The sequence below is a fragment of the Thermobia domestica genome, chromosome 12 (assembly GCF_964235325.1).
Source record: "Thermobia domestica chromosome 12, izTheDome1.hap1.1, whole genome shotgun sequence".
Taxonomy (NCBI): domain Eukaryota; kingdom Metazoa; phylum Arthropoda; class Insecta; order Zygentoma; family Lepismatidae; genus Thermobia; species Thermobia domestica.
Genome location: NC_137465.1, coordinates 39,715,176 through 39,736,107, shown reverse-complemented (window position 1 = coordinate 39,736,107; position 20,932 = coordinate 39,715,176). Strand labels below are relative to the sequence as shown.

The window sequence follows — 20,932 nt, the reverse complement described above, 5'->3', positions numbered from 1 at the left end:
TTTTTTTGGTGGTGGGAGTAATATTCCCATGCTGAACTTTTCCATTTTTCTAGCGTGTGCTGCAAAGTCAATTTTCTTCCTAAATCAAACATTACGTATTTCGATGTTTTATTAAGTTGTATTTCTTGTATGAAATATATGAAGGCTCGTAGAAGTTTTTTCAAACATTCGCTTTGACGAAGTGCGAATGTGCCGATTCCTTGTGAACAAGAAAATCTGGAGCTGTTTTCTTCCTGTAGACCAAAGTGCAGGATTTGTTACGCTTCCTGTAAATGTAGATGTCCAAAAAATTAATACGTTTCTGGCTCTTTTTCTATGCTGAATTTTATACTGTTCTGAATGCCATTGAATTTGACTAGTCCGAAAATTAGGAAAGTTTGCAAAGTGTTAAATCTGCTTGTGAAATTAGTGTTTAGAATAGCTGAAAATGAATTGAAGTACGACCATATAGAGCAATGATGTAGAGACATATTTTGGAATTCTTCATAAATATTAATGCAAATAGTATTTGCCTAAAAACAGTGAATTGATTATTTAAATACAGGGTACATAAAAACAGTGAATTGACTATAAATATAAGGACAATTATTAAGGATAATCCAAAACCCAAATTAAGTGACAGAATAATCTGTAGTAATTGCGCTTTAAAAGAATTCAATAAGAAATGCAAAAGTAAGGATCCGGTGGCACAGTAATAAAAATTATGTTAGTAACGTTCCTTGAGAGGAAAAAAATAATATATATTCAATTGAAGTAATGAACACGGAAGACTGAAGGTAAGCCTCTTTTCTTACGACTGTGTACGCTATAGCTTATGTAAGTAAATATTAGGATGAGGGAAGTTCAGTTGATTTCCTTAATGTTACTAATTGATAGAGTAAAGAATTTAACACGCAGAAATTATAAGTCCTTTCTCCCAGGGATAATATTGACCCACTGAGCTTCCAGCAAAGGATGAAAATTAATAAGGTGAATTTTTGACCCATGATACTGTCAATATACAAGAAAACCCAAAAAGTTCTTGTTGGTCTATGGAGTGTTAAACAATAAACAACGAGTAATACAGTGGACGGGATGTTTGATGTGATAAAACAGAATGAGGACTAAAAACACAAAAAGTACTATAAATGATTTAAAGAAAAAAAAAATTTAATCAGAGTTCTCTGACAAATAATGTTTACGGCAAACGTGCTGAAGCATCACTGGCGCGTGGAATTGTGAAAACTCATATGTGTGCATATTGCTCGTAGGTCGAGCGAAAAACTGTTCACAAGACTTGATTGTAAACCGATTTGTTCGCGAACTGGTATGTTCGTAAGCCGAAGGTATACTGTATATCAGCCGCATCAAAACTAGCACATTGCGGAGACCATTCTTCTGTTGTTCGCTAACACAGTGGTGATGTCAACTGAAAAGACAGATTTCATGTCAACTTTATACTTTTCGCGAATTTTTTCTTGTTTAGATTTCACATCTGGCAGAAAATTGGACTACAGTTGACAGGAAATTCATTTAAGTTTTTATTCAAAAGAGTCACCGAATAAAAAGAATGATAAACCGTATAAAGTATATATCGTATGTTTTTCAAGAAGCCCACTTCATTATAATTTTGATAAGTGATATGTTTTTCTTTTTTTTTTTTTTTTCTTTCTTACCCAGGAACGTTTCACAGAAAGCAGGGACCTTTAAAAGAGATGAGCTGCTAGGTATTAAAAACAATACAGCCTAGCAGCAAGATTTATGTTGACTCTCACGTTCCATGTCTGTCAGAGCGGAAATGAGCGCCGCGATAGACCTGTTTACTCTGTCCATCATGACTCATCATAACATTGTGTTGTATACTCCGTATGAAGTATTCACGTAATCGGTGCCACATTAATGAAACCATTGTTTTGATACTATTGATAACTTTAAAAAATTGTCACATTGTCATTGCTATTATTATTATTATTATTATTATTATTATTATTATTATTATTATTAGCAGTAAAACTGTCGAAAAGGAATTACCGGCCACTTGTGGTCTGTCGATGAGTCTGATGTCGCCATCATTACAAAGAACTAGCTATCTTGTTCTACTGTCGTCAGGGTGAAATACGAAGACTGATCTGTTCTTCCTTACAACAGTCTTCAGTATTGTAAACAACAAACAAAAAATAGAAAAGTAGCGATTCAAGATAGGAATAAAATACAACTCATTCAACAAAGTAATATTTTTTCGTATTACAGGGTGTCTATCGGTCACGAATGTCACGAAAAAGTCACGAAATCAGAAAACGGTCATTAAAGTCACGAAATTTAGCTTTTGGGTTACGATTTTTTTTAACTGTACAAATGTAAGTACAGATTGGAAAATTTTTTTCTATAAAACGTCAAAATTCACCACTAAAAATGACTATGGTCGGCTTTAGACGCTACCAAATCGCAAGCAAAGTACGTTTCTATCGCATGGATGAAAATTCGGCCTAATTCGCACCCAAATTCGCTCTTGAAAATGTTAGGAAATTTTGTGATTTGGTAAAGAAAAGGTCAGGAAAAAGTCACGAAATTTCATTTTAAAATTTTAGGAGACACCCTGTATTATCATTGTTATTATAGGATATCAAGATGCCGCCTGCAATCTGTGTAGTATTGGAAAACAATTGGTTTTAGCTTGCTGTATATGTGAGAAACGTTTTCGCACTAGAAATTGTTTTAAAAATGGAAAAATTAAATACTTAGCCTTCGTGAAAAATGGAAATGTGTCTTCGCAGCAGATGGGATGACATCTCTTCAAACACCTGAGCGTCAAGCAATTAAGGTCATTTCAGGTAGGACAAAGAATTTTATCGAGGACTTTCAGGATAGTGATAGTGACAGTGATACTTCCAATATTGGGCTGTTGGAACTAAATGAAAAAAAAATACTGGTGGAAATAATAAATGTTTGAACGGCTTCGCGAAAACAATATTAAACAAAATGGCTAGTGCAGTGGACAAAATACTCGATGAGATCAGTGGCCTTAAGGAAATATTCTAAAGCTGAAAACGAAAGTGTGTGTGAACAATTACTATCGACACCAAATTGTAAACTTACGCTGAAGTGATGAAGGGAAAAGGAAGTACAACGAACAACTGCAGCCCGGGGCGTGACTCATCATCCCACCACTTCGCAGCGATTGTTTGCTGATAGTAACAGTAAATAGGGCAGTCAGTCCTATTTACCAGTGCATGAGGTGTGGATGAGAAAGTTGTACGTGAAAACAAAATGGAACAATCTCAACGCAGTGTGCAGAGCACAGCTGAAGCTATAATGGTACAAGGAAGAAAATCAAATACTACACTTAAAATCATAAAAAGACCAATGAAGCAGCAAACATTAGTTGTGACAAGATTCGATCCAGAAGTTACCTGTGAGGACTTAGTAGACTTCGTTAAAGACCAAAGTGGTGTAACTGTTCAGAAGTGTTTTAAACTGAAAACTAGGTATGATTCATACTCATTTTATATAAGTTTTAACCATGACGACTCTAAAGAGGTAATCAATTAAAATATGTGGCCGGAAGGCGTATTTTTTTTTACGAAATTCTATGAGAAATGAAATGAAGATAAAATATATTCGTTATTTGTATCAGAAAGCAGTGATAGAGCTCCCTCGTGGATAAGCGTCAGCGTACGCGCTTTTGGCTTGGGAGACCTGGGTTTGATTCCTGAAGGGTGCTCATGTGGTTCGGATGTCACGTTAAGTTGTAGGTCTATGTCTCGTATAGCCTCGCTACTGAAAGGGACGCAGAACTCAAATCAGAAATCAATGATAATACTAGACCAAATACAAATGAAAAGCAATCAGCGATGCTGGGGAAGGTGATCACAGTTCAAAAATGTAAGCATTAAGGCAAGAGACAGTAGTATGTTTATGTCCTATCAAAACGTTGAGATCTTTACAGAAAAGTATCAAATTTATAAACCAAGTAAATACACCAGATGATGGTGTTCTATTTATTGAATCATGGTTTAATTATAAAAGGGATACTATTAAGAACTTCTCAAATGATTGCAATGTAATTAGGGCAGATAGACGCTTAGAAAGTTCCCACAAAAGAAGGGGCAGGGCTGCCTTGCCAAGAAACATATACGGTGTATCCCTTTTAGTCTTAAACCAAATACCCTAGCAGCTGCATGAGTTAACACTCGAACTCCCAGGATTTTGAACAACTTAAAACGCCCACGGGTAAACGATTTGTTCTCAATGACTTGTTATGTCCTTATCACTAAGTAAAGATTGAGGATAGGTTAAACTTAGTTTCTGTAATTCCTGTTGTACCTCTTTCTCATCATGTTGGCGAAGTAGTGTTATAACGTGGGAAATAAGAGGATCCTGGGACCCTGAGTAAGAGATAATTTTGTACAGTTCTTAATTAATTAAATTTTGGTAAATGTTACACAAGTTTTCCTTTTATCCCAAGACTGTAAATCAATTGTTCACGCGCTATTACAAATACATAGAAGATAGTTGCATTGCTGCCATCAGCTGTTGTCTGATTTTGAGACATCGAACCCGATAAATGGACAGAGAGTCTTGCTGGAGAAAAGCTATTCATGGATGGTTACGTAAGGTCCCAATTTGAAGAAAACTTGTTATTTCTGTGAACTTACTCCAGATCTTAATGACTAATGCGAACTTGTCATTTTGTAGACACTGGTTGCATGTCATTTGTACGTCAAATCTGAGAAATACTATCTCGATGAAACGTTACAAGCCATTGTTACTTCACAAAATTGCACACCCTAAACTTCAGATTATATGCTATGAATACCATTATTTGTACAGTGATACATACTATATGCATCTATTATTGCAATAAACACTTTGGGTTCCTCACATATGCTGACCAATGTTCGTTCTTTAACACAGGAGAGCCTATTTCTGCTTACAATTTTGTGTGCGTGATTATACTATTAATAATCATAATTCAAATGCAGCTATCTTATTCTCCATCGTAATAGGGTATTAGGCTCCGCGTGCAGGATGAACGTAATTAGGGAAAGGGGAATTACGTTCAACACACCTTTCCAATGTACGTATATTCGTTATATAGAGTCTTCCTCCAGATGTTTTTATTCTATTTTATTTTTCTTTCGCGTCATAATTTTTAAACTGTATTTCCCGATGTGCCAAACAATACCCGAATATCTGACACTCACTTCACTCTACGATTTTTGTGTTACTGTGAACAGTTTCCCAAAATGTCTGCAGACACGTCTGACGTCTGTTTTCATGCAGACGCGTCTGACGTCTGTTTTCATACACCTGTCATCTACATCTGAATCACTTATAGATTTGCCACTTGAATTATCGTTGCAACAATTTGCTTTATTAATATACCTTCGATGTCTGCGTCTCCGAAATTTATCTAATCACATCAAATATATTTTAAAGTTCTGCAAGGATCTCATCCTTAGAAAGGAAAGACATAGTGTAAACAGCGGTTAACAAGAATGCTGTGCTCTGTATGTACATAGGGCGAAAACTGCTGTTGTGGCCCCTGCAATGAACACAACTATGAGGATGCAAGAAACTAAAAAATATCTTCTACGTTGTCAACTCTAGTGTAAATAATACTCGAATGTTGTTTATTTATTTATAAATTTTATGAATATAATCAAATACTAACTAGTAACAAATTCTAATTTCTATTACTTTTGAGCATATATTATTATTATTATTATTATTATTATTATTATTATTATTATTACGAAAGTAGATATAAAATTACTGCATTACAAGAAAAAAATTAACATGTAATAAAAATTGAAGTAATTGTCACTCCTTACAACACTAAAAGCTTCGTTATGGTGCAGAAATTGTCCACTGTTGGACGTTTGAGGCAAACTGGTGTTTTTCTAGAAAGATCGTTGTCTACGTAGTTCTTCAGTTCTTCTCCGAATCATCACGTTGTATGTAAATGCAAACATGGTTCTATCACTGTTATTTTATTCTTCTAGCTATGCTCTTTAAAACGACATTAAATAGTATAGGAAAAAAAAAAATAATTTTGTCTTGTTTCAGTTACACTTCACTTCTAAATATACCTTTGAATTTCATGTTCATTCACAGTTTACACTGTCCCGGGTTCGATCCCAGCCCCCGCCAAGTGAACTTTGTGGTGGACGAACACCGTGTGCGTGGGTTTCCTCGAGGTTCTCCCGTTTCCTCCCACTTTCTTCATTCCACCATTTCCTTCATCATCACCGTCTCCTTTAGCCTAACCGGCATAACCGTGGGACGTAAAACTCAAAGATTTCATTTCATTTTCACAGTTTACACTTGTCTGCTTCACCGTATTGTTTCTACGTCCGTACCAGTCTGCTGTATGTGCTTGCTGTCTACATTATCGTTGAAGATCGGCAATTGTGACAAAATAGCATAAACGCCATATTTTGCCATTAAAAAAAATAATAATCGCAAGTAAATTCCATTTATTGTAATCATGTAATCATATTTACCATTTTATGGTTGATTCTTAAGTTCAAATTTCTACCGAAAATATAAGGGACATTGCTTGCTGTTATCATGGAATACAGCTCACTTGTGAGATATGGAATTTAACTCCTCACCAGCGGGGGATAAATCATTGTTGACCGACCTAAATGTTGATGTTGCAATGAATTCCGATCCTACTACGTCGGAAATTGCGTATGACAACCTAAAGAAAATACTTCTGATATCGTACTTACGACATCAGAAATGAACTAGCTCAATGTTGTATGCTATGACTATTTTATCAAGTGGCAAACTAGAATTTGCCTAATATAAATTGAGGTTTTCTTTTAACAATAGATTTTCAACATGGTATTTACTAGTGTGTTTTCTTTTGCAGTTTTATGTTTGTGATATTAATATTTTTATCATTTGTAAGTTTCTTTCTCTTTCTTGGTTTTGATGTGTTCTGGTTATTGATACTTTTAAAGTCATAATTATTAATTAATGTTATTTAAAATTCTTAATGTGGACTAATGCATTCAGTGAGTTTTTGATTAACGACACAAAAATGCAATGAATGTATGCATTTTTGCAATATAAATTGCCACTTTTAAATTTTATTTTGCCATTTTCGGTGTTTTATTTTGCAACAATGCCGGTCTTTATTTTATTTATTTTATGCTTTCTCTAAATCTATGAATGCTATGACTAACTGTTTACCATTTTCCAGTTCCAGGAAGTCACGGAAAATGATTCAGGTCACGAGAGCTCAGGGAAAAAGACTGAAAATCAGGGAAAGTCAGGAAATTTTTGAAAAAATATATTTTTTCTAACACTAATTGTACATGAATTTCAGCTTAGTCAACCATTATAATACCTATTTGGTTTCTATTGTTGTTTTTTTCTTCTGCATGCAATTTTGCTTTTATTGCTGTTATTTTATCTTCTACATGCAATGCCGGGGTGGTACCTAACTTGAAGGTCCTAGGCTGCTTCATTCCTTCCCCAATCCTTTCTCCCTTCCCTTTCCCCGGATTGTGTGCTCGCCAAGGGACGTCATCCCTCAAATTGTGAAGGGCTAAATGGCCTTAAATGCCGAAAGCCCAGAAATCTAAAAATCCTAAATCATTCATACTTGTTGCTTCCGAGAGTTTTGCGTGCTTTTAACTTTTTAAGTATTGCCCCTAACTATCTCAGACAGTTACTTATGATGATATTTGTTCTATGTTCTAATTTTGATGTAGAATTTGTGTAGCATTTTTTTCCATATATACTCTCTCTTTTTTTTTTTCTTTCTTTCTTCATTTCTTCTGGTTGCGTGATTACTTCATCGCTGCCTCTTCAATTCTCTATAGTTGGAATCCGTTCCTTTGTATGTTGTTACTAGTCCATATAACATTTTCTTACAAACCTTATCTCAGATTTGTACTGAATTTTGACTACACCTTTCATTTTTATTGTTTTGCTGTACAATAATTTTTCTTCACTTTGCACTTGTCCTAATGTATTCGCAGATCTATTTCAAGTCATCCTCCCCAAGCCTTGTTCTTTTCTCACACTGTCTGTCGCAGGGTTGGCTGGTTTAAACCAAGGGTTGGCTGGTTAAAAAACCAGCTGTTTTTTAATTTTTTTTTAAGTAACTGGTTTAAAACAAAAACGAAAAATGTTCGTAAAAGTGTAAGTGTTCGAAAAATCTTGAGGAACACACATTTGTGGTATATTACTTTTCACTCATATTATTTTGTATTATGTTCAGACGTAAATTCCCCATTCATTAGTCGAAGATATACTACATATGCAACTTTTTTTTTTTATTTAAGTTTATGAATGTTTCTTCTGTTTTTTTTTTTTTTTTTTTTAATAATTTGTTATTATTGTTATGCAATTGCAACCCAAGAAAAATTTAAAATGTTGTTTCGTTTTAATAATGTTTACTATTGATAAAATACATCGAAATGTCGTACTTTTTTTTTGGGGGGGAGGGGGTCATATAAATCTCACGAGAAGCATTTATTGAAATCAGAAGTATCTTTGGTATCTAATTATGTATAAATGGGTCAGAGCCAAAGTGAACTCAAGTAATTCGTATCTTTATTCACTTTTCTTAATGATATTCAAATTAAGTCGTTGTATTTTCTTAACTTGGACTAATAAAAGTCGTAGTGAACTAACTTGGACTAAATTAGTTCTTCTGTACTCTGCAGTATTTTGAAATTGTCCATATGTAATTCTGTATAATGGTTTCACTTGTGCAACTGTTTATCTTTTTTTCCTTCTGAAATGATTCTTGACGATTATATTAACAAATATGTAAAGATCAGTACAACGTATTTTTATCAGCAGTCCTTCGTGAGTGAGTCGGCAGACGTATCGCATTTGTTGCCCAATTAGTCCTGGTTTCGAGTTCAAATGGAGAACAATTTCTCTCGGATGTAAGACGAGAAGCAGTTTGGATTCCGCTTTAAGCTTATGTGACCCCTTCCAGCGTAACCCGGTTGTTGCATAATAATACCAAAGCGAAACAAATGTATTTCTGTCCATATGTGATATAAATACATAGAGCAAATTATTTAAACCAAAAAAACCTGGTTTAAAAAATGTTTATTCAAAGAAAAAAAACGGTTCTTTTGTTGTTGTTTTTTTCAATAAAAACCATGGTTTTGCCAACCCTGTTGTAAATATTTTCCATTTTACCTTTACTGATTTAACTTCATCGTTTTTTTCAGTGAATAAAATAAAATTATTTGTTTCATGCGTTTCCAATCAAATTTTTGTTTGAAAACTCTATTGTTCCATCGTATTTTTTCTTTCTTCTTTCTTTATTTATTACTAACTCTTCTTTCTTTCTTTCTTTCTTTATTACTAACAATGTATTTCTTGTGTTACTTAAACTGTGGGAAGAGAACTTTTGGATTACAAAGTAGACATGTTTTTTGCTTTTAGCATGATGTCATAAATTGTAAGTTTTATATTATGAACGCAATTTTCCTACCTGAACTTTCAATCCTGGACATAATATATTTTCATATTTTCTTTGCAGTGTGTACAGGTTTGGTTTGAAATCGGACATGAAGCGTATATTCGATCAAAACCAACACCACAAGGATTCACCCATGATTGGGAAGTATTTGTACGAGGAGCTGACAACACTGATATACACTATTTTGTGGAGAAAGTTGTTTTCCATTTGCATGAAACATTCAGTAAACCCCTAAGAGGTACGTAAACAAGATGGTTTCGTTCTGTTATGATAAGAGGCACGAGGTTTTCGCAATGTGCGATGAAACTAAATGCGTCAGAATTAAGTAATTTTCAGTTTCTTGACGTTTTATGATATTTTATGTGTATTTTCATTGGTTTCCGTTGCGCGATAAAGCGCGAAATTAAAAAAAAAAAAAAAATACTTTTTCATTAATTTAAAAACGCCAATTTTCTGCTGATGGAACGGTCGAACGTGGCATGAACAGTGCATTTTGGGTATTCGGACACGGCTATAGAGAACATGTTACGCGGTAGCTATCACCATCACAAAACTTTCCTACTCATAATAAGTTTAGTTACTGATTTTCCTTCAGTTGAATTTTAAAAATATATAATTTTCTATAAGTGAAATTTACAATGGAAAATGAAATAATGCATTTTGTTTTTACGCAATTAATAATTTATTTCTGTAGTGATCTGTGAATAAAAGGAACAGTTATAAAACTCTTAGACAATATCTTTTCCACAAGAGCTAAAAATGCGAAACTTTATTGGGAAAATTCGACAAAACGCGTAATATGAAGAACGAAACGCGAAATTTTCAAACTCTTAGTGCGGAAATCTCGTGCCCCAAGTTATGATATGTGAGACCATGTAAAAAATTACTACCTGGTGACATTAGGCAGCTTAAATATTAAAGAAAAAATCTCTTGAAACTAGGAAGTTATTCAGTGAAATTTTGGTATCGAATAATATGAAAATGCTTTAGTAGTATTGGGATCACTTGGGTTCATTTTTGTGTCCTTGCCGGAACTAAAAGAATGATAGAGATCAAAGCAAACAAAAGTAGGGTTTAACGAAGATCGTAAACAAAAGTCTTTATCGATTAAAACATGCAAACGGAAAAAAATTGAACAATTGCTTTTATCAACTAGAAAAATGATATTTATTTATTTTTTAAATCAAAAAATGGAAGCAAAACTTTAAAACAAAATTTTACGCAAACAGAAAAATTAAACAAATATTCTGATTGACGAGAATTGTTTTTCTATTGATAACTTTTTGTTGCTAAACGAAAAAGTAATAATTACTTCATGTTCTTACCTTCGTGTTGTGGTAATTGTAACTTCATATGGAATTGTATATATATATATATATATATATATATATATATATATATATATATATATATATATATATATATATATATATATATATATATATATATATATAGATATATAGATATATAGATATATATAGATATATATATATATATATATATATATATATAGATAGATAGATAGATAGATATAGATATATAGATAGAAGTAGATATGGATATATAGATATAGTTAATGTGATACATTGGGTATTCACTTCAAATGAAAGCACAAATACAGTAAAAGCTCTCTTCAACGGATCCTTTATTAAACGGAAACTTGTGTTAAACGGAAATATTTCACGGCCCCGTGAATTTACTCACGAAAATCGTGTTAAATTCCCTTCATTAAACGGAAACTGTATTACGCGGACAACAGAAATAAAAATAAACCTCTTAAAGGAAAAATTCAATTTTCGGAGTTTTTAGACCTCCTATGAGAGGTCAAATATATTGTTAGCAAAACAGACAGTTATGTGCAAACCGAAGTTATGTGCGACACGACGGATATACATGGGAATCATATGGAAGGTCTGAAAGAAGAAGAGCTGGAGAAAGAAGAGAAATAAGGCATTGAGTTGGAAGAACGGTGTAGGCTAAAATTTTATCAAGATTCTGTCAAAAGTTTAGAGGAACTTCAACATTTGTCTTACGTCGAAGTGACATTGATGTGCGTAGTGTGGTTTCTCAGACAGACAAGCAGCGATGCTATGTGTACGGAAAATCCTTCGTGACTATTGGAAAAATTAAGTTAACGCGTGTACAGTATTTTTTTCTGCTCATTGTTTGCGTGTATTAATTCGAAGTACAAATAGATACTGTAAATTGACTAAGTTGCATACAGCAGCTTATTTTATCTTACTATGTCCATTATATGCATGCACTTTTATCTCATAAGTCTACTTTCGTTGACCGGAAACCTATGTCTAATGGAACTTTTGCGAATCCCGTTCGATTTCGTAAAGACAGGTTTTACTGTATAACTAAAATGGTACTTTTATTTCTTCTTGTTACGAACAAAACTGTAATTGTGATTTATTAACCACATATTGCTCAAGGGATTTGGGAATTGTTTATAGCCTACAGTTCGTTTTGTACTTCATGTATCAATCGATTTTTACAATGTAATTTTAATTCCAGCTGTAGTATTTTCAAGTCTACACTAATATCTGTTAGTGGAAATCAAAGTCTATGTTATCACAAATAAGCTATTTATCAATACACATGTGTATCCGCGAACGATGGCGACAGATATAAAATAGATTGCATAAATGTTGAGCAAAATGAAGTACACACTTTTGAAAATAATACTTTTTAAAACATGCATTTGTCTTCTTGCATACTTAATTGGCATGTTTTACACATTGTATTGCACTTTAAATCGATTCAATTCCATTTCTGATATTAAACAATATTACGTGGTACTTGCATTATTCCTTTCTTTCGCAGAAGCGCTATTTTTCACCAAGAATTTCATGTAGCACAACCTTATTGTTTGTGTCGAGCGATTTAACAAGTGTCATATCCGTTCACTATTAAGGAGCTTTGGTGGCTCAGTGGTAGAGCGTTCGCCTCTGGTGCGTTGAGTCCCTTGTTCGATCGCCGCTCTTGCCAAGTGGGCTTCATGGTGGACAAACATCATGTGCGCGGGTTTTCTCGGGGTTCTCCCTTTTCTTACTACTTTCTTCATTCCACCATTTCATTCATTTCTCATCATCATCGTCTTCTTTAGCTCACACGGCATATCAGAGTGACGTAAAACTCAGATTTCATTTCCGTTCAGCATTAAAATAATCACTAATATGGTTGACTAGAATAAGCAACGTTTTCCATTTCTCAGTGTCCAACTTTACACCAAACAATCCGGCTTTCCCAAATCTTACTACAGCTTTAAATGATATAGTAAATATACCAACAGCTACGTTTAGTTTTCAAGGTATGCAATAAATAATAACTACTGAATAGGAATTCTTCATAAACGTTAACGATACACAATTCCAGCCAGGATGCCCTTGCTCAAATGATTTCTTAATGAACCAGATTGATATTGCTTAAATATTTTCAGCTACTTGAATGGAATGCTGATTTCATGCTAACATTGTAAAATATAAATTTGCAAGTCATCGTTGCCAATGTACAGTTATAAACAGCATGATTTCAGACATACAGATACACTTGTCTGGAATGCATTAAACATTCTTTTCGAGTTTAAGATGTAATGGCAACTTGTGCAACGGTGTTGAAAAATGGAATTGATGACAACTTTTAACTAATCTTCTGTAGAATGATATACTGAATTAGTATTAAAAAAAAAAAAAAAAAAAAAAAAAAAAAAAAAAAAAAAACATAGTTCATGTTAATTTACTGCGTCCTTAAAGAACTTCTTATTATCTTCTAAAATCACAAGTAATTTGTATCCATTTGGAGAAGTAATCTTTATTGAAATAATCTTTATTAGACAAGATTTTATAAGACTTATTCTGTTGTAATGTAGTAATCTTGGTAAATGATTTGATCAAATTTCATTTGTTTAGAAACTGCAAGTAAGTAGCCATTAAGATGTTAACGACAGATTCTATTTCGAACTATACTTACGTATGCGAACCCAAGTTTTGTAAGCCTTAAACAAGTGTGGTGTAATTTCGCCAACGTTGTGCAATCTTGTTCTGACATGCATAATGATGTCACGGTGTTAAAAAATAACTCAGGGTTGGTAATTTTCAAAAAAATATTTTTTGAATTAAGGTAAGATTCTATTAAGGTAACCAAAAAAGTTTTGTCGCTTTCTGTGGAGGTTTGTGTTCAGTTCGTCCTCACATCGTGAGCTAAATGCGAATGGAGATAAGGCGAAGGTCAGTTGTTGGTAACGGTTGGGAGGTGATTCCAAACATTAAGAGAAGACAAAAAGAATAAACTAACCTTGGTGCACAAATGATTCCTTTCGGAGTTTTAAGCTGCCGAAAACATGATAAAACTAAACTTTAAAGGTCCATAGCTCCAAAATTATAAGGACTACCGTAGTCGGGTCAAGACTTGACTTAGGAACTGATAAATGCGCTATTCAAAAATACATGTTTCAGATTTGTAAGGTACTCACGCAACAGTTTTGGCTACGTGAGGGAGTTTGGCTACGGACATATAATCTGTTCAGTACTCACCAACTACCTCTATTAAAATTGTTGCGGAAGTCCGCAGAATTCTGAAACGTGGGCATTAGGTAGAGCATATACTAGTTCCTAAGCGAACTCTTGACCCGACTGCGATAGGTTCCATAGTTTTGGAGGTATGGAGCTTTAAAGTTCATTTTTTTTCCATGTTTTTAGCAGCCTATAACTCCGAAAGGAATTATTTGTGCACCCAGGTTAGTGTATACTTATTTTTTATCTTCGTGTCAGGAATCACCTCCCAAACGTTGTCGGTGTTGTTTTGAAATACCCTTTATAATTTTTAGTAAGTAGGCTACGTGCCTAGTTTTGCCAATTTTTAGTGGAACAAAAGGTATCCAACGTAGACATGTTTCACTGTATAATTTCTAGAGTTGCAGTGTGGATTTATGATTTTCGTTATCTTTTAATTTGCAGAAGTAAAGGAGCCGCCTTATTGCGTAAGAGAATCAGGTTATGCTGGGTTTACTTTGCCGATTGATGTCTATTTTAAAAATAAGGATGAGCCAAGGAAGGTAGAATACAACTATGATCTGTACCTTCAGCAAGATGGACCACCGATACGAAACACAAAACGTGAAAAGTTTATATTTCCAAATCCTTCGGAAGATCTAAGAAGAAGATTGATAAAAGGGGGAGGGGTAAGATTTAATTTTACTGAGACTAATACAATAAGTTCATTATTATTATTATTTACTTGATGGTTGATAATTTTTGTATTATTTTATGTACCTATTTTATATTTCACCACTTGAAAACCTGCGTGCTTTTTTGGTTCTTACTTGAGCAGGCGTTATCACAAAGCTGAGGGACATCTGTCGAAAATCAAATCGAGAATCCCAGAAAAAGTGACCAAAAATCGATTATTGAAACATGACAACGTTTGTTTTTAAAGTGAATAATTTGGCACAAAAATCAATCGTGATCAATAAATATACAAATCATATATTTTTTAAAATTCTTTTATCTAAATTGGTGAGAGTTGATTTTGAGTTTAACGTCCCGTTCAGCTATATGAGACGTTGATCTACTGATTAATGTAGAATCCGAACCACATGAATTTTTTTTAGGTAAATTGGATAGAAGAAAAAGGAGAAAAGATAAATTAGTGTTTTTTTAAAACTAACGTTCTTTTGTAGTAATTTACATTGAGTGACTAGCGTATGTTTTGGATGGTTACTTAATGGTTACTTAAATCGGAATGGTGAAGGTGCAATAATGTGGTTATTAAAAATAAACAAAGTGAACAGTTTTAGCAAAGTGAACAGCTTCTAAAATTATGTTCTCTGAATAGACGTGAAACAGATGACAGTAATTTGTATCGTATGTATGTACCTCTACGCATAAATATATATTGCGCATCTTACAATGTAACCCCGTTTACGGTGTTGGAAAATTACGCAGTCTTCGAACTTTACAATTTTCGTGATAATCTGAGAAAGTAGCTAGGTGATGACTTGTGGACGCTTAAGCATCAGAACAATTCTTCGCGTATGTAATACATATCTTGACATTTAGATAAAAGTTGCTGTTAAAAAAAATAATAATAAAAAAAATAATATATATATATATATAAATATAAATACGAGAAGCAAGTAAATATGATAGTCTCTCTTGTTTTCATACTGTGTATATATCATGATTATGGTACTTGTATTATTTAAGAAGTTTCAAAATTATACGTTACAAGTAGTATTCGCGTTACGGTTAGGAGATATCAAACAACAATCTACTTGACTACGTAACAATTTATGTTTTAATATACATGTATATTGTATCTTTTTCTTGTGATGGGATGGGATAAGTGTATCCTATCGTAAAGATCGCACCTGACTTCTTTGAACAGATCCGTGATTGCAAGGACTGGCGGCAATCGCTCTTTTCGTTCAAATTACCATCCCTTATGTAAGATCTTCTACGAAGGTAAGGATTAAACCCACTAAGCGTAACGGCTCCCATTTTCTTATTCAGGTCCTTAAGATCCTTAGTGTCTGCCGGTTGTAGCTATTAGTTGAGGGACCTCCCTATAGCGAGTGGGAGTCTACTAGCATCTGCAGTGTTGGCACCCGAGCGTTGAGGCAAACTCACCTCCTTGATACCTACAAGGCACTAAGGTATCGAATCTCACTGTGTGACCACAGCCCGGCAGAAACCAACACAAATCCAGGTTCTCTTGGAATTCCAGAGGCTTGGTATTTCCCGAGAGAGACCACGCACACACAGCAACCTAACCTTCCGAACTCACCTGTTAACCGTCATTTGAGAGTCAGCCTAAGCCTCTAATCCCCAAATACGGTCATCGAATCTACTCGTCACTAGACTACCTCGAGTCTGAAGTTTACGTGCTGAGGTACTACGTATACATTAGGTACTTTGTATCTCTTCCAAATCCAGTGACACTTTGAAGGCGAAAGCCTTTCTTCATATACAATACATAAATAAATAAAAACAATCTATTGAGTACGATAAAAAAAAAAACTGCATCAGATTGCCAATGACTATATTTAGCGCCATAAGAACCTAGTTTCTTCTCGATTTTCTCAAAAAATTACATAAGTGGCTCCACGCAGCGTAGTAGCTAACGATCTCGTTTTTGGTGTGAGCGTTCCCAGGTTAGATTCCCGGTGGGAACACTCGGTTGGTATAGAGTATAAAAGCTTTTCTTAAGTGATATTTTCCTGGATTTTCCTCAATCATACAAAATATATAGGTCCCAAGCCGCTGCTTTCCTTCCCTTTCCTTGAATAATGAGCGCCGAGGGACGTCATCCCTCCTACGTGCTAGGCCATAGATAACGAAAATCCAGAAATCTAATCCCTAATCCTAATCAAAAAACTGAGGGACATTATAGTCTAATGGTTAAAGCGTTGGACTCACGCCCGCATGGTCCCGGGTTCGATTCCCGGCCAGTGTTTCCCAATTTTTGGCGTGCACCCAGCGTCGTGAGGCAAAGTGGGGAATCATTTAAATAAAAGTCGTGATGGCCACTAGGTCTAGAAAGCTGCCTGTTAAAGACAGGGTGACGCAGCGCAGATGTACTTCAGCCGGTCGCTAACAGATGGTATTGGAGCAGCTCAAGCCCATAAGGGCTGTCATGCCAGCGGTTAGTTTTTAAAATAAAAAAACTATGCATAAGAATTTACTCTCAAACATATCATTTTGATGTGTCGATGGACATATATCTTATTTCTTGGATAAAATTCTAGTTAAACAAAAATTGAAACCTAAGAGTTATCCATAATTTTGGCATTTATCTCATTAATTATGTTGTATACTGTCATCTTGTTTTAAATTACTTGATTAGTGTATACTTGAGCATCAGTTTTATCTTAATAACAAGAGTGTTTACCAATTTTTAGGTTTAAAAAATATTTTTTTTTCTCAATTTTCCAGAAAACTACGTAGGAAGATTTACGCTCATTCATATCATTTTGTTAAGCTCATTGAGTATTAATTGGTATATGGGCGAGGTTGATTCAGAAAGTAATGCTCCAAGGTGATACTTTATTTGTGTTTGACCGATAGCACCGATACAGGTATCAGTGGAAAGCTTGCAATGTCAGCTACAAATTGTGGCATCATTTTTCAACATAGTCCCAACTATTGACAGCACACTTGCGCCGACGCGAAACGAATTTTTTAATTTTTTTTTTTTTTATGCCGTCGGCGAAGAATTGTGTTCGCTGCTGGCAACACTATTGCTGAATGGCTGCTCCCACCTCCGCGTTACAACTGTAGCGTTGTCCCTTAAGGTGATTCCTAAGTTTGGAGAAGAGCCAAAAGTCGCATGGCACAAGATCCGGACTATAGGCAGGACGAGGCAAATGTCAATGACACTTGGCCATCAGATGGGATAACTTTGAATTTTTTTTTGGCAGAGAAGAGGACGCGTGGCAGTACTTCATCGATTGACGCTTGGTTTCGGGTTGTAACGGTGTATCCACGACTCGTCGCCTGGGTGTACAACCTTCCGCAGTCAGAAATTCAATGACAGCCGCTGTTTCAAGCGGACGTCATCACTGAATGCTATGGATTGCTCAATTACTCTGCAACGAGAAGAGACAAGAAAGTGAAACAAGTGACATTCTATAGCTTAAACATCAGTGCATTAATGAACAACAGTTCAGAATGTTTGCTGTACTATTGACCAAGTGGTGGGCTTGGAGGCATTAGTTTCTGAATCACCCTCGTATTATGCGCGGAAAATTTATTTTTCTGTTAAACGCTAATACTAATGTGTATTTTATGTAATTTGGTTCACTTATAATGTACGTTTTGTGTAGGTTGGAGTGTTGGGAGCTGAAGGAAATACGGACATCTCTGCAACAGATAAAAATTACTCCGATGACTCTCATGTGTCGTCTCTCAAGCATTCTGCACCAATGGTTACTGGGAAACCTAAACCTTCCGTTGATAGTGGAAAGAAGCATAAAACAAAGGTAAGGTGATATTATTTAGGAAATATTAAAGAATTTTTATTAGTTTCCCAATTAAGGTAAGTGTTATTAGCTTTCTCAAAATGCTTAATGCATATTCAGACTTTTAAGGATTTTTAAAATACAATTAATTGTAGAGCACGTCTTCATAAAACTACGCTTGAGGATTTACACTCATATCATTTTGTTAATCACACTGAAATATATCAGTTGTTACGAGGGCTGCTGGAAAAGTTTCTGGAACAAGGAACAAGGAATCAATACAAGGAACAAGGATGAATTATCAACAACATGCAATATTCTCGTACACAGTGTACCTGTATTTATTACAGTACGACGAAATGAGGTTAACACTTAAAGTGTTGCTCCTCCTGTTGAGGGTTTGCAGCCACCTTCCTGCCAGTTCCTCGATTCCACGTCGATACTATGTCTTGCCCTTAGAGGCAGAGAAGTCAGTCGCTGCTGTTTCTGTTTCTTATTGGTCTGTGAAGCATCGTGAAGGTAGAGACCTGAAGGGGTAAAGTCAGCACTATATGCAAGGTGTGACATCAGGTCCATGGCACTAAGTTCCAGACTATTTTGTTGCATTTTTCGAGCCTATTGTGATTTTGAGTTATCCTGTTACAGCAGGATGCGCTTTCGGTTATTCGATGCAGGATATTTTTGGCGTAGTGCAGCATACATCCGGTCCAACTGTTCGGAATAAAGTACGACTGGTCGAAGAAGTGAATTACCCCTTCGTAGTTCTACTGTACTCAGACCCTGACTTTATGCTTGAAACGGCCCTGTTTGATGACCGCTTCTAAAAATTGGCTCTTGCTTAACCACTGTTTTTGCACATTCGGACTTTGGAAAAACACCCATTTTTCGTCGCATGTAATAACCCGTTTCAAGAAATGCATATCATGGATTTTGCAGCAGTTGTCGGCACACATTCACTCTTTTCTGGACCTGGACTGGAGTCAACTCATGTGGCACAAAGCGACAGCTCCTAATTTTTCTCCTGTTCGTGAAAGTGACGCCCTACAGTGAACTGGGACATGCTGATGTGATTTGACAGTGTCATGTGCTAGTGGATTTTCTTCAATGGCATGTCATATGACCTCAGAATCTGTTACTCTCGATCGGTTGGAACTTAGCTGATCTTCGACGTTTTTACAACCTGCATGAAATTTCTGAAACCAACGAGTTGCTGATTGAAATTGATTGAAAATATGGACAGAATGGCGGCCTCCGTGTTAAATAGTTCGTTTTCACACGACGTCTTGGGCAAGTTTGATGTATACTTACGGTCGATCACGGCGTATACGCGCGCTTTCTGTTTGAGATCAGCGGCGCAAAACTGTCTTCAACATTGGGGGGGGGGGGGACAAGTAAGACCGTTATTTTGTTAAGTGATGCTTAAAATAATTGTGAAGTTGAAAAACAATCCTGTAAAGGATCAGGGAGCAGAGTTGTCTTCAACATTGGGAGGCGGGCAGATTTGACGCCTATTCTGGGGGGACATCAATTTCATCTCACTTTCCTTTGTGGCAATCGCACACAAATCATCACATATTTTCCCAAAAAACACATTTCAAATCGGATTATTGGGAGGACAGTCTCCCAAGTTCCAGGATTGGAGGGGACATGTCCCCCTCATCCCACCGAGATTTGCGCCAGTGAACATTAAAACATGTCTTCAAAATGGAGACCTTAATACATTGTAGTATTTAATATGCTATGTTTCTCAGTTTTAAGTGTTCCCTGTAGCTATAGGCCAACCATGCTGGCTTGATCGCAAATAGAGTTAGAAACTATGCCGTAATAAAGTTTTAGTTGGTCAAATACAGAAGATACTCACTAGAAATCATTTGTTCTATATAATGTGTCCTATAAGTTTTTATAAATAGGAACCATATAAAAATTGATTGTTTTACGAAAGCCATTTGCGCTTACATAACTTGATACTTACATATTTATTTTTTCTATGTATGGAAACTTTGCTGATGCTCTATAAAAAGGTATTTACATAATGTTGTGTCAACTTATGAATTTATGTTGTTAAAGTGTCTTAAACGTCAAGTCACTGTAGACAGAATATAAGTATATAGTTAACCAAGATCGATCCCCGATGGGAGCTTATATATTTTGGGAGCTTATATATTTTGTTAAATTGTAGGTCCACATCTCATATAGCCTCGAAACCTACCTGAAAACTAAAATACACCAAACAACCAATAAACTTGAGTTTTTCAAACTTGTAAAATAGTGAACAGAAATACATAGATTACACACAACCATAGATGACGGAAATTGAACAATTCCCTATTGTTCAATAATATTTCATCATATCCACAATTACAAGCAAAACACAGTCTATGAACCAAACTCATAAGCTCCCGTATCGTGCGAAGCTATAGAACAAGTCTCTGTTGACGAGCCGAACCTGTCCCCGGCCTAGCTTGGCCACCAAATATAACGATCTTTATTCATTTCCCCTCTAAATTTGGTTCAGATCCGGCCAGTAG

General features: G+C 35.1%; 1 protein-coding gene across 1 annotated transcript in view; it reads left to right on the top strand.

The window, feature by feature from the left end:
- The window catches only part of LOC145666414 (uncharacterized), a 52,518-nt gene that overhangs the window by 17,945 nt on the left and 13,641 nt on the right, over positions 1 to 20,932 (top strand). The window contains exons 2-4 of the mRNA XM_081733624.1: positions 9,503 to 9,680; positions 14,404 to 14,627; positions 18,270 to 18,425. Coding sequence (XP_081589750.1) covers positions 9,503 to 9,680; positions 14,404 to 14,627; positions 18,270 to 18,425 — 558 coding nt within the window. The remainder of the gene's footprint in view (positions 1 to 9,502; positions 9,681 to 14,403; positions 14,628 to 18,269; positions 18,426 to 20,932) is intronic.